At 41.5% G+C, this 14104-nt stretch overlaps 1 protein-coding gene across 1 annotated transcript in view; it reads left to right on the top strand.

The window, feature by feature from the left end:
- The window catches only part of ABCA4 (ATP binding cassette subfamily A member 4), a 165086-nt gene that overhangs the window by 144662 nt on the left and 6320 nt on the right, over window positions 1–14104 (top strand). The window contains exons 37-44 of the mRNA XM_054979825.1: window positions 2008–2123; window positions 3033–3180; window positions 4351–4474; window positions 6834–6963; window positions 7102–7222; window positions 9743–9805; window positions 9899–10005; window positions 11761–11902. Of these exons, the coding sequence (XP_054835800.1) occupies window positions 2008–2123; window positions 3033–3180; window positions 4351–4474; window positions 6834–6963; window positions 7102–7222; window positions 9743–9805; window positions 9899–10005; window positions 11761–11902 (951 nt within the window). The remainder of the gene's footprint in view (window positions 1–2007; window positions 2124–3032; window positions 3181–4350; window positions 4475–6833; window positions 6964–7101; window positions 7223–9742; window positions 9806–9898; window positions 10006–11760; window positions 11903–14104) is intronic.

Genomic DNA, 14104 nt, shown 5'->3' with positions numbered 1-14104 from the left:
AGCCACTGGTTCACGTTGGCCCAGTGTACAAGGGGTGTACTCGAAGGCGGGCTGCCTCCCCTCTAGGGGGTGGGGGTATGGCCACTCACTGGCAGCATCCCCCATGTGCCCGCCCGCCAGGCCTCAGAGGAGCACGTGTTTATTCCCGGCGCAGGCCAGAAGGTGGGTGATGGCGGCGGCCGCCGGGTCTGGCAGGCACAGGGAGGCGGCAATGAGCCATCGCCCCTTTAGGGGGTGGGGGGTATGGGTGGGTGATGACGGCGGCCACCGTGCCCACTGAGCTTGGCCCTGAAACCAGAGACTGAGGCTAGAGCCCTAGCCCAGCACACCCACAAGCCTGACCACCAGATCAGGCACTAGTACTAATAATAGTGAGCCCTCAGCCGAGGTGCCCACTGAGCTTGGCCCCAGGGCCTGGCAGCAGCCCTGGAACCAGAGGATATAGATCCCTATCCCCAAAATCCCAGCTCAATTATACGCTCTCTGTCTCTCTCCCCAAAGGCTAGTAAGTAGCAAGCAACAGCTCTGTCACACTCCACTGTTCACTGAAAGTGAAACCCATCCTGGGAGCCCACTGCTATTTATAAGCATGGGTCCCATAGACCAACACAGGAGGTCTGTGGTTGGCATTCCCCCAGCTCCATTTCCAAGGGAATTGATTGATGGTGCCTGACTGCCTGGCTTCACAAACCATGGAAGAACGCAACGAACCGGGCCTTTTATGAACGCTGGTTTGTTGGCCATGAACACTCACGAACTGCCGGATTGTGAACGGATGATCGGGCGGTTTGTTGGCCATGGACACTCACAAACTGCTGGATCGCGAACGGACATTCGGGCGGTTCGTGGGTTTTTTGCATTCATAATGCAGTTCGTGCCCATGTCTACTTTACACAGCTGAACATACAACACTGCCTTGATCCATTGTTCCACCTAATCCACATTTCCATTGAGCAGAGGCTCTTCAGCTCTCAGGTTTTTACCTTGAGCTGCCAGGAAGTGAGCTTGTACTCAACTGTTTCTTCTGTTATATAATGCCATTTTCCCTCCAGCACTTACTCAAGTTTGTGCCTCCAGAAGAATCTATCTTATTCAAAGTTTCATGTATTCCATTATAGACAAAACATGTTAATGGTACTATTTCTCTTTCTAGATACGTTTTATCTTCTAAGTTTCTTTTTAGTTCTTTTTAGTTCATTTTAAGAGAGGCTAGTTACAAATGCATTATTTTATTTAGATGTCATAACTTAAGGCATGATTTTTTTGGAGAAGAAAAGTATAATTTTTAAAAAATAAATAAACACTTTAGCTAGATCCTCTTCTCTCTCCCAAAGCTAGCGATTGAATGTTAACTACAGTTTCATAAAAGATTAGTTATTATTTTGTTTTCTTTTTTCCTCCAGGCTATTGACTTATTTCTCAGAAACCTGGGATTGGATCCAGCTAGCTTTTTCACTCAGTCTTACATAACCCCCCATCTCATTACAGCCCCTATTTCACATGTCTTTTGTTCAAACAGGTCCAATGACCCCCAGCATTTCATCTTTGGTGGTCAAAGGTGATCATCTTCTGTTTTTCATTAGTGGAAAAGCTGGTTGGATCCGACCCATGGGGTTCTATTCTGCATGAAAAACATGTTAACAACAACAACTGCATTTATATGCCACTCTTCCAGACAGATTAGTGTTATTATTATTCCCACAATACAGATGGGAGCTGGGGCTGAGAGGAGTGGCTTACCCAAGGCCACCTACTGAGCTTATGGCAGTAGTGGGATTCAAACCAGTAGAGTGCTGATTCACAGCTGAACCACTGTGCTATAGAAGCTCTCTAACAGGAATTATTTCTTTTTCTAGCTAAAGTTTATCTTCTAGTTTTCTAGTTCCTCCATTGGCAAACCATGCTAAATGTCATGCAACCTGAAAAATAATAGAAAAATATGGTTCTAAATGAATTCAAACTTGTTTTTCATTGGCCTTTCCCTTTTCTTTCTCTTTTCTGTGCTAGGTGAATTATACTGTGAGTGCTGCCCTGGTAGTGGCAATATTTATTGGTTTCAAAAAGAAAGCTTATACATCGCCAAGCAACCTCCCCGTGTTTACAGCTCTGCTACTTTTATATGGGTAAATAATCTAGATGTTTTGTTAATTTCTACTAAAACCATTATACAGGCCATGATTTACATGGTCAGAACATTGTGCTCAGAACTTGTGTTGTGTGGAGGTTCGAAAAAGACAGAGTCATGAGAACAACACAGAATGGCAATACAGGAAAGCCTCCGAGAAAAACTGTATGAGATATAAAAATGGCAGCGTTGCCAAAATCACTGTGCCATGAACCAAATGGTGTGGCCTGGAGGATTCCACATTGATACCAGTTCCACCATCACAGACAACTATGGCATCATTACAGCAATAATTGTGCCAGCCTGTTGTTTGGATCTCCTGCCACTTAGCACCTTAGTTGCAGCAGAGCAGTAGTTATTCAGTCACCATTGCATACGTTAACATGCTTGGGCTGATGGGTTTACCAAAACTTCATGTATTGTCTAGATTCTTCTTGGTGTAGTGTTTGGTGTAGTGGTTAAGAGCGCGGGACTGTAGTCTGGAGAGCCGGGTTTGATTCCCTACTCCTCCACTTGAAGCCAGCTGGGTGACCTTGAACTAGTCATGGCTCTTTGGAGCTCTCTCAGTCCCACCCACCTCACAAGGTGTTTTGTTGTGGGGATAATAATGATATACTTTGTAAACCGCTCTGAGTGGGCATTAAGTTGTCCTGAAGGGTGGTATATAAATCAAATGTTATTATTATTATATTATTATTCATCTGAAATTGGTAAAATGTGCTTTCTAGAAAATGCTGAAGTAAGGAAGCATGGACCAATGCAATAGAGGAAATAAAGCCAGGTGACTGATGCTTTCTTAGCAGTTGACATTCTTCAGTGAAAGTTTATATCATCTCAACCCACTCTGGGCATCCCAGGAAAACATGGCAGAGGGTACTGATTTTTCCCCCCCGGTTTTTGCCTGCAGATGGGCCATAATTCCAATGATGTACCCAGCATCCTGCTTCTTCGATGTTCCCAGCACCGCCTATGTTGCCTTGTCTTGCATTAACCTCTTCATTGGTATCAACAGCAGTGCCATTACATTTATTCTGGAGCTCTTTGAAAACAACCCAGTAAGTGACGCTTTTTCATTTAGCATCACAAGAGTATTCTACTTTTAGTTACAGGCCAGAGAGTGGTTTCTGTTGATGCATGCTCAGTCAGCTTTAAGAAGCAAATGACAGCTTGGTAGAAACAAGTAGGGGGCTCTCAAGGAATCAAGACAGAGGTAACAGTTTGAAAATCTTTTCCCCATAATCTCCCTCTCCAGGTTTCTGTAAGCTCTCAGAAGATGAGCAGGCTAATTTACCGCCACCGCTTTCACTTTTACTCAGCTGCCCTCAACATTCCCCCCAGTTCCATTCCATCCCTCAATATTTAGTTCTCATCTGACTTGGTTTTCCTTTTCCTTTTGGTTAATTTTCAAAGTTAATACGTTTTTGCAAATATAGGAGGCCCTTAAGTGTGTGGAAACCCTATCTTGTTTTTTGGGTAGCCTGATTTTTCAGTTTTCATCATCCATACAGGGACTGGGTATCCATAAAAAATGAATGGATAGAAGGGATAAATGAGAAATCTCACATCCCCAGATTTCTCCCCCCTCAAATATTTTGTGAGCTCTTTGGGTTTTGATTTTTTTGATTCCCCTGCACCTTCCCCTTTAACAGACTTTTGGCTGCTGTCAACATTCCTTTCCTTATGGGGCATTTTCAGCCCTCATCAGGCTGTTTTTTGAGGGTCTTTCTCTTTTGGTTAATTTATTGTCACATTTTTCTGTATACCAGGAGAGTGCTACTTTTCTGTGGATTCTGCAGCATTTGTCATTCATACAGGGGCTGGCCAGATTACTGTTATATAGTTGTAACAGTCAACAGTGAAATTCTTAGAGATTATTCGGTATGCCTGCACTTCTGGTCATTGGCATAAAATATTAAAGAAAGTCTTAAGATTATGAAAGGTTGCAAAAGTAGTACTTCCCCTTTATAGGTCCCCTCACTTCACCTTTCTCCAGTGGCAGAGGAGAAGAAAACTTCTTTTGGCATCTAGATAACCTATGCCTCTTATGCATACTGCATCTGCATAGCTTCATATGCTGAGCAACCAATACATCTGTTTTCATTCATTACTGAAAGCTAATAGGTAACAAATTGTGTGGTCTTTCAAGTTAACTTCAGAATGATTCCATAAATTATAAAGGGTCCTGGTATACCTGGGTTTTATTAGCACATGCTTGTCCATTGCAGTCTTTGCTGAAATTCAACAAAACATTGAAAAACATCCTCCTAGTCTTTCCTCATTTCTGTTTGGGCCGTGGACTCATTGACCTCGCTATGAATCAAGCAGTAACTGATGTGTATGCTCGATTTGGTAAGTATAACGACAGTGGAATTATTAATGTGTTCCCCATAATGATGTATGTGCTGGACTGAACTCTCTAGTCAGTCTTTCTGCAATCTAGGGGGAGACATTTCCATTTACTTTGCCTCCTCTCCCTCTTTTTTGATGTGACAGATGTAGGAGCCACTAGTTTACTGTACAAGTTAAGAAATCAAATGAATATAGCACCTCAGGGAGGGCTGTAGTTTACTGGAAGAGTACACCTCATTTGCAGAAGATCCCAGTTTCAGTCCCAGACATCTGTAGTAAAAGGATCTTGAGTAGCAGGCATTAGGAAGTCCTTTCTCTATCTGCAACCCTGGAGAGCCACTGCCAGAGTCAGAGTAGACAATATTGAATTATATGGAATGCAGGCCTAGTTTGTTATGGCAGGTTCATATAGTCTCTCCATACACAAAATAACATGCATATAAAGAGCTACGTGTCAGGAAAAAAAATTATAATTTCTATGGAGGTGCCTATCTCCCCATCTGGTACAATTCAGGAAAAAGATTATCATCTCATTTGCTCTGTACCTGTAAAACTCACATTAAGCATTTCTTCTTCCTTGCACTCCTCTTTGTAATGTTTATTTGGCCTTAACAATGCTAACTGCTGCACAGGTGACACATTTCTTGCCTTATCTCAATTACCCTAATAAATATGAGGTAGACAAAAATGGACAGTTGGATAAGAGGTCAGGAACTCAGAATGATGGTCTAGGTGGTAAACTGGAGAAGTGCCTTCAACATGGAGGCAGGGCAGCTTTATTTTCCTTAGTAATTACTTATTCTGTAACTACCAAATTAACTTTATAAGTAGCTGGAATGTCTTTTGCTCCCCCCCAGTCAGAGTTGGGACCTAAAGAGCTGCTTTATTAAATAACAACAACATAACTGTCAACATGGCAAGGGTCTAACTAGTGGTACAGGTCAGGCCCTGGGGTCTCTCTTAGACGTCTACCCTGATCTGTCCAGGAGAGCCACCCTCCATCCCAGGTGCAAGCCATCCCTGGTATGGTTAGGACCTGGCCTGGCCAGGCCAGGCAATGTGCTCCCCCCCCTTAAAGCTCCACTCAATAAAACAAAGCTCAACACTACAAAACCAACACAATATCACTATACCATGAATGAAAAGTTCAAGCTATGGATGTCTCATAACTCGGACTGTGTTAAATTAAATGATCCTATAGCAATGGGCTTGCTGAAGACTCTTAGAATATGCCCCCTCTCCTGTTATTGTAGTTCACTGCTGCATACCAGAATAGTTGCTGTGGTTAAACGACCCTTGTTTTGGATCTTCTAGCTTTTCCTCATGAAGCAGCCATTAGAGCACCTTTAGAACCTTCAACTCCTCATTAACACCTTTTGTTAGTAAAGAACATTACATGTTATGGGTTCTCTCTCATTAACAAGCAGATTGATTCAATTATTTTCCTCTGGCTTGCTATTGGGATGCCAGTAACAACAACATCCCTATGGTGAATTATCTGCACACACCCATCTGTAACCCAAGGCAACACTCAGAGTCTCCTTACACAAGACATCTTACAGGGGACACTCGAGTGAAAGATCTTACACTTGTTCTCCCATTGTGGATACACATGCCCTGCTAGGGAGACAGAGTACACTTGACTAGAAGACCACACAGAAAGTAAGTCACTTGAGCATCCCTGTGTAAGATGTCTTGTGTAGAGAGACTCTCAGTGTGTAAATTGAGGCTATCATTAAGCGAGTTCCCTAACCAGTGAAATGCACTGAGGAAATTCAGTATGTGATAGTTCTGGTTCACATGGGTGTACTGCTGAACATTATAACTGCAGGATGGAAGATCCTCCACGGAGGCACCATTTTCAGCAACATCCAGTTTGTAAGAGTGGCTCTAAATGATCTTCATCCCTAGCTGAAACAAAGCTTCAGTATGTTTTAGCTGGATTTTAGCATCATTTTTATTTTACCATTGGCTCTTCTCCCCACCCCTCCACCTTTATAGGTTTCTCTGTGTCACAGTTTAAATTGTAAGTTCTTTGATGCAGGGCTCTGGAAAGTTCGTTCAGGAAGAGATATACATACAACCTTAGAGATGAGCCCAGAAGGGCATGAAAATAAAATAGCAGATGCCTGGATTATCCTTTTGTCTGTTTTTCCTTTTCTATATTTGAGATAACATAATGAGCTTCTTGAAAGCATCCTTATTAGGAGACTTAAAGAAACTGCATAGTTATTGCTTTACTAATTGTGAAATGAATTATATTTTTGAAGTCAGTTACTTCAATGGCTTTTGTTCATATGAGCCAGACTTTCTTTGGGTAGTTATTCAGTTTGATTTTTGGTTGGTTTCACCCCTGAAGGAGAAGAACATGCTTTGAATCTATTTCATTGGGATTTTGCTGGAAAGAACATGGCTGCTCTGGCAGTGCAAGGGGTTGCCTATTTTCTTCTGAATCTTCTGATGCAGCACAAGTTCTGCTCTTCAAGATGGTATGTTGAAAAACACTCAGACTAGGAAATGAATTAGTGTCAACACATTGTCATGTGTGACTGGAAAAGTACCACATTTGTGGCTTTCAAAATATGTTGCTCTTTAAACTTGGGCTGAATGCACTCTGGTTTCTTCAGGCTGCCTCAAAATACCATGATGCCTGTTGTGGATGAAGATGAGGATGTTGCAGAGGAAAGACAGCGAATCATGAATGGAGGCAGCAAAGCAGATATCTTGAAATTACAAGAGTTGACCAAGGTAACCTTCCAGGAATTGTAAAATATCCATTTCCCTTACTGTTCATTGGGGCAGGAAAGACAATATGCTGAATATCAAAATATCTCTTAAACCTCTTTCAGCTTTCTTAAAAACTACCATCTGCTCTGAGCTGTTGATAGACAGTTAAGAACAGGCTTCATCAAACTCAATAAGAATCAGGGCTGATTCAGACATGCAGAAATAGTATGATATAAACCTTCCTGCACAGCAGGTAGAGGATTGTGTCTTTGAATTTACCTTTTACCTTTTTTAACAGATTTTCCTACATATAAGAATCTGGCATACCAGGAAGAAGGCTTGGCTAGAATCCTTCTCCCTGATATGCTACATTTCCATGGGCAAGGAAGATTATTTTATCAGGAAAGGGACATTCGAGTAGTCTATCCCGCCCCCTTCACCTGAAATGGGACTGCCATCCAACAGAGGAGTATCTTATGCTGATGTATTTCCAAGTGATGTATTTCCAAGTAAAAATTTGGCACTTAATTTTCAGGTGTTTGGAGTTATGGCTTTTCTAGTCCTCCAGCTTTCTTTATTCCTGAACAAGATTTGCCTTTTTACAAGATTTATACATTCTCTCTCTCTCTCGCTCTCTCTCTCTCTATATATATACATTTCAGTTTCTCATGCTGTGTATGGACAATAATTTCTGCAGAGCAACAGGAACAACTTTCCATTTGTCATTGCGGTAGCTTTAACCTGATTAAGCATTAGTAGCTGAATAATTATATTGAGAAATGTAATGAAAGAAATGGAACTTCACTTTGGGGAACAAATTGTTAGAAGGGGAGGATTAATGCTGTCCCTTTCCTTGGGTTTCAGAAGGGGTCAAACAAGAAAGTTAGGAAGATAGAGAGGTCAGGGCATTTGTTTACTCTTTACAGCCCTGAACTATCCCTTGATGTAGATTGCTAATCTCAGGACTTCCTCCTTGTGACATCCTTCTCTTCCTCTCTTTGTCATATAACTATCTCCTCTCCATCTTGCACCACAGATGCAGGACTTGTCCTGCAATCCGTTCCCATCCTTAGACTATATAGGTAAAAAAGAATCTAGCTCGCCTCTTTCCTATCAGAGTATAGACTTCCTATAATAAAGAACTCTTATTTCCTTTCCAAACCTAAGATAAGTGTAAGTTATTTTCTCTCACATACACCATATAGCAAGCACCAACACTCATCATGTTTTCCCTGCAATTGTTGCTACTCTGCTATCCTCCTAGTTTATGGAGGGCCCTGCCAGTTTGGTGTAGTAGTTAAGAGCAACAAGAGTCTAATCCAGAGAGCCAGGTCTGATTCCCCACTCCTCTGCTTGAAGCTAGTTGGGTGGCCTTGGGTTAGTCACAGCTTCTTGGTGCTCTCTCAGCCCCACCCACCTCACAGAGAGATTGTTGTGAGGATGATAACGCACTTTGTAAACTACTCTGAGTGGGCGTTAAGTTGTCCTGAAGGACAGTATATAAACTGAATGTTTTATTATTGTTGTTATTGTTATTATATTTTGTACATATTTTAATACAAATAGCCTAATATTAGCCACCTTATGTAGCCTAATACTAGCCACCTTATGTAGTCTCATGCTGCAGTAGTGAGTGGCTCGTACTCTAGTCAATTTCACTCCCAAGGATAACTTTAAAATAAAGCAAATGCCCTTTATTATGTTGTAGAGAGGGAATGCTCAAACAAAAATGGATGCTAAACATCAGGAAAACATTCCTGAAATGGTGGGATGTTGCCAGAAGTGCTTTCCCCCCCTTTTCAGAATAGTGGGAAATAGCAGATCTGTATTCTTCCTTTATCTATTATAAAAAGTCAGGCAAAACTTTGAAATCTGCTTGAAGTAAAGAGAAATAAGTGGTATACCCAACACTAATGGTATTTGGTGGCACTAGATTTGTTTTTATGGGCTGCTTGGGATATTTAACTATTCTTTACTGTGGAAAAAAAAGGAAGATGCCCCAAGGTATTTTTATTTATTCAAAATAACTTTAACCTGCTCTTCTAATATATTCAAAGTGCCTGAGATCAGCAGAAGTTTAAAATATCAAAACAATAATTATGCTCTGGGTGTTATCTATAGAGAAATGGCTGTGGGGAAGGAAAATAATTTTTTAAAATCCCAACCAGGTATATCCCAATAGGCTCAAAACTGGCAGAAACTAAGAGGGAAAAAGAGACCTTGGAGTCCTAGTGGGTAGCTCAATAAAATATCGACACAGTGTGCAGCAGCCATGAAAAAAGCAAATTCTGTACTGGGAGTATTAGAAAAGGGACTGAAAATAAAACTGCCAATATTATATTGCCCCTTTCTTTCCATGTGCTTTGTTGTTGAAAAGCAATGTTATCCCTAAAAAAGGTAACTCTCAAGCTTGAATAGATTTTGTCACTGACAAAATGACAGGAACCTAAGCAGAATTGCATCTTCTAAGCTCATTGACTCTGTTTAGGATAGCACTAGTGATGGATTTATTTTAATTTAAAACCCCTTGTCTTATTCTAGATTTATGGAGGTAGGTGCACACCAGCTGTGAACCAACTCTGTGTTGGCATTCGTCCCGGAGAGGTGGGTTATATATCAGCTTTGTAACACATTTTGAAACGATTCTCATCTGATAATCCTCTGAAGTATTGATTTGTGTGCTAACTTATAATTTAGTGCTTTGGTCTCCTGGGAGTGAATGGAGCTGGAAAGACAACAACGTTCAGAATGCTAACTGGGGACACTAACACAACGTCTGGTGATGCTGTAGTGGCTGGTTACAGGTAAGTTCCTGAGAAGTGACAGAACTACAATAACAGAAGTGAACATTTCAGTCTTTATACTTGAGACTAAGGCCCATTCTGCTCAGTGAGACTTACATCTCAATAAGCATGCACAGGACCACACTGCCACAGTGCTAGCCTTACCAACCTCTGCCTGTTCTCTGGCAGGGTGTTGGGGGGCGGGGAGTCTTTTTTGGTGTGAGGGGTTTGTGTTGGTCTTACCCAGCACATCTGATCCATGTAGGGTGTGTGCCCTCAGCTATGCCTGCTCTGCTCTCTTCTTCCATCTCCAGGGAGAAAAGTGGAGATAGTGAAGACTGCATTGTCCAAATAAGATATGTTAGTGTAAGGTTCTCTTGTACCAGAATGTAATTTCTCTTTGGTGTAGTTTCTTCCATAGTTTTATTTTGCTATTAATACACTGAACTAGAAATGCAAAATCCCCTTTAGTAAATACTCATAATGAATTATCTCCTTTACTGAGATTGTTGGCCCAATATTTTAAAAACATGGTCTTAAATACAGTTTTCCTGACTATTGAGTTGCAGACCCAGGCATTTCACTGAGATTCATCTCTTTCTTTTATTTATTTTAAACATCTCCTGTGCTGCTTTTTTTCCCAGTGAGGGATCTAGGGCAGCTAAACGAAACTGTTACCAAACCATCACAATGATACTTTAGAAGACATTTAAAACTTAAAACATGAACAGAAAAGACAATAAAAATTTAAAACGTAAACATAAAACTGAAGAAGAGCATCAGAACAACCAGGTTACAGGAGGTGGGTAAGAACAGGGAAGAAAGAAAAGAGTAAATAAAAAACTGAAAAAGGAACCCTTGTCTCACAAACACCTTGGCAAAAACTTTGCCTGGTGCCTGAAAGACAACAGCGAATATTCCAGGCAGAGCTCCCTAGGGAAAGAGTTCCATGAATGGGGTGCCTGCAGGCAGGTTCATATGGAAGGAAGGTGGTTGCAAATTATCCTGTTTTTGTTCCTAGATATATTGTAAAACTACATTGGTATAATCATTTTGTGTGGAACCATCTAGAGGTCATTGCTTTCATTTAGCTGAGTGGCACAAAAGGACATCCCTGTATACCTGGACACAGTGCTGTGGGAGGGCTATAGAGGAGGGCTGCTTCTCTCGGAGACAAAATCTGGTTAAAATTTAGCCATTTCTGTATTGTCATGTGGTTATATGTCACAAACATTCCCCTTAGAAGTGCCTATCTGGAAGTCAGGACCAGTGGCTTCCACAGTATGTTACCATGGTGCATAAACTGTTCAGCAACAAAACATGTAGCCATGATGCAATAGAAGCAGGGCCACTCCTTGTGTATAGTTATGTGTGAAGCAATTCTAGCAAAGGTCTGAAAAGCAGGGTTCGGATTTCCAAGAACTGCTTAACAGGTTTTTGTTTTATTGTAGGTTCAAAAAAGAATCAGAAGTAAGATTGAACTTGTCCATTCTATTTATTGTAGTTATTTATTGTTTGCATCCAGTGGCTTCTGCAATTTATTGGTGACTCATGTTCGTTAAGCTCTTGCTACATTTTAAGTGAGGCTAATCCCAAATGCGTTATTGTATTCAAGTGGTGTCATGCTTAATGAAAGATTTTTTGAAGAGATGGGATAGAAATATTCTAAATAAATAAATGCATAACTTAGCAGGATCCTGTCCCTCTCCCACAGCTAGTAACTGTCAATGCACTTTCATGAAAGATAAGCTAATCTCTTGCTGTTCCTTTCCCAAGCATATTGACTCATCTCTCTGATGTACATCAAAACATGGGCTACTGCCCACAGTTCAATGCTATTGATGATCTACTCACAGGAAGAGAGCACTTGTATCTTTATGCTCGTCTACGAGGTGTCCCAGAAGCAGAAGTCGAAAGGGTAATTTTTTCTTCAGCACTTGCAGTTCTTTAAAATCATGACTCTTTTAAATTAATTTTCCCCCTTTGGGCTTCATCCAAAAAGGGCTCTGTGTGCTACTAGCACAGAAGTGGTGTATTTGATGCACGAGGTGGAATTGCACGTTTATCTGTCTCTTGAGGCTGGTAGCAAGTCTAGGAAGAACGTAGTCCGGCTGTGTTCACGCTATATCACCATTGCACCCAGGCCAACCTTGCACAGGCTGCATCATATATGTTCTGCCAGTCTGCTCAGGATTTTTTCGTTGCCACTCCGCAGTGGGATTCTCTGTAGATTTCATTACATGAAAAGCAAGAGCAATGTATCTGCTCTTTCTTCCATGTTTTAAGGGGTCTCATAGGATGTTGTGAATACAAAGTAGCAACTATTTCATGTAGCAGAATGGCATTCATATTTGTTTTATTTTTATTTGTTTTTGCCCTGCCTTTCTACCCAGTGGGGATCAACCTTGTGAGGTAGGTTAGGCTGAGCATTTGTGACTGGCCCAAGGTCATCCAGCAAGCTTCCATGACAGAATGGTGATTTGAACCCAGATCCTAGTCACTGCACTTCTCAGATTCTCATATAGGCACTTTGAACTTGATGCATGAGGTGCTTACAGGCAGTCTAAATTCCCAGATAGCCATCATGAATTTTTCTAGAATAGACAGTCTTTTTGCAGAAATTAGGAAATCTGTCTGCTTGACCTATGGAGAAGCTCACAACTGTAATGTGCTGTGAAAAGTGAGTTCCTACCTGTAATTGTGAACAGTTTTGGTTTTAGGGATATACAGAATCAGAATACTTTTATGTTTTCCCATTTCATCACAAGGCTGAAGATGGTGTCCTATCATTGCTGGAATTTCTTCATCCGTCATTGTGTACACTTACATTGAAGATAGATATAACATTTGTAAAGCTGGCAGGCTGGCTTGGAAGCACCACCTTATTTGTTACAAAAGCACCCTTTCTGCTTGAAGGGAAGTACTTTGACAAGTTTGCATCACAAGCTGTTAGTAGACAGCACTGATTGGCTAGGCCCTGTACTATCACTAACCCATCCCCATCTTGATAATCTGAACAGATCTCTGTCTATTCTTGAAATGTTTATCATTAGCATAATGATGGTGATAACTTTCCTCAAAATAGTGCATCTGTTGCCATTTTGTTTTCAGAATTCAGAGCCATAATACTTAATTGCTGGAAAGACGACAGTTTCTCTCCAGCTAGAGCATCCATGGAGGCAGTGTGGAATGTGTTTCATCTGCTACCCGTAACTTCCATAATGAAGAGCAACATGCCCTTGTCCTTAAACTCTGAAAGATCCCTTTTTCAATTTCCCAGAGGCCAAGCAGTCCTCTGTTCTGCCTTCCAAGCAAAGGAATGCTCTTATCGCCCTTTAAAAACAAAACACAAAGTATTTGTTGCAGGCACCACAAAGTACTCACTCTCCCCACCCACCCCAGCAGCAATGCCCCCACCTTATTGTTAACCTTTTGCTTGAGGGGTGGGGGGAAATCTGCATTGGCTGTAGGCTCTCCTTTTCCTAACATCTGCAAAAAAATAAGTGGGCATGGGTAGGTCTTCCTACTTCCTACACTACTTTTATGTGGATATAGTAACACTGGCAATAGTTCTCTGCTAGTATGAGTATAGTGTGTACGTGAAGTGCCATCAGTTCGCACATTGACCCTCTAGGGTTTTCACGGCAAGAGAGAAACAGAGGTGGTTTGCCATTGCCTGCCTCTGCATAGACTTCCTTAGTGGTCTCCCATCCAAGTATTAACCAGGGCCAACCCTGCTTAGCTTTCAAGATCTGATGAGTTTGAGCTTGCCTGGACCATCCAGGTCAGGGCATAAGTATAACACTAAACATAAAATCCTCAGTTTGATGCATTATAGACATAGCAGCCAGAAATGGAGAAAACCTCCTAGGGCATACTGGAACTGTTTACCTGCACATCCCTATAGGGCATCACAGCAAACTATTATGGGAATGGGAAGACTGTGTCAATGGAAGAGAGAGGGCATGACAGGGAAGGGGAAGGCTGAACAGAACTATGGGAGGGAAATACAGGCCTCCCTATAACAGCCTGACATGCTGGGTGCATGTGCACAGGTAGGGACTGGGTGGGAATTATACTGGCAACGAGGATCCTTCTTTTGCATGGACACTGTATCCAT

This window comes from Eublepharis macularius, chromosome 5 (genome assembly GCF_028583425.1).
Source record: "Eublepharis macularius isolate TG4126 chromosome 5, MPM_Emac_v1.0, whole genome shotgun sequence".
NCBI lineage: Eukaryota > Metazoa > Chordata > Lepidosauria > Squamata > Eublepharidae > Eublepharis > Eublepharis macularius.
Note: the sequence above shows the minus strand (reverse complement) of the source record. Positions and strands in the feature narration are given on the sequence as shown.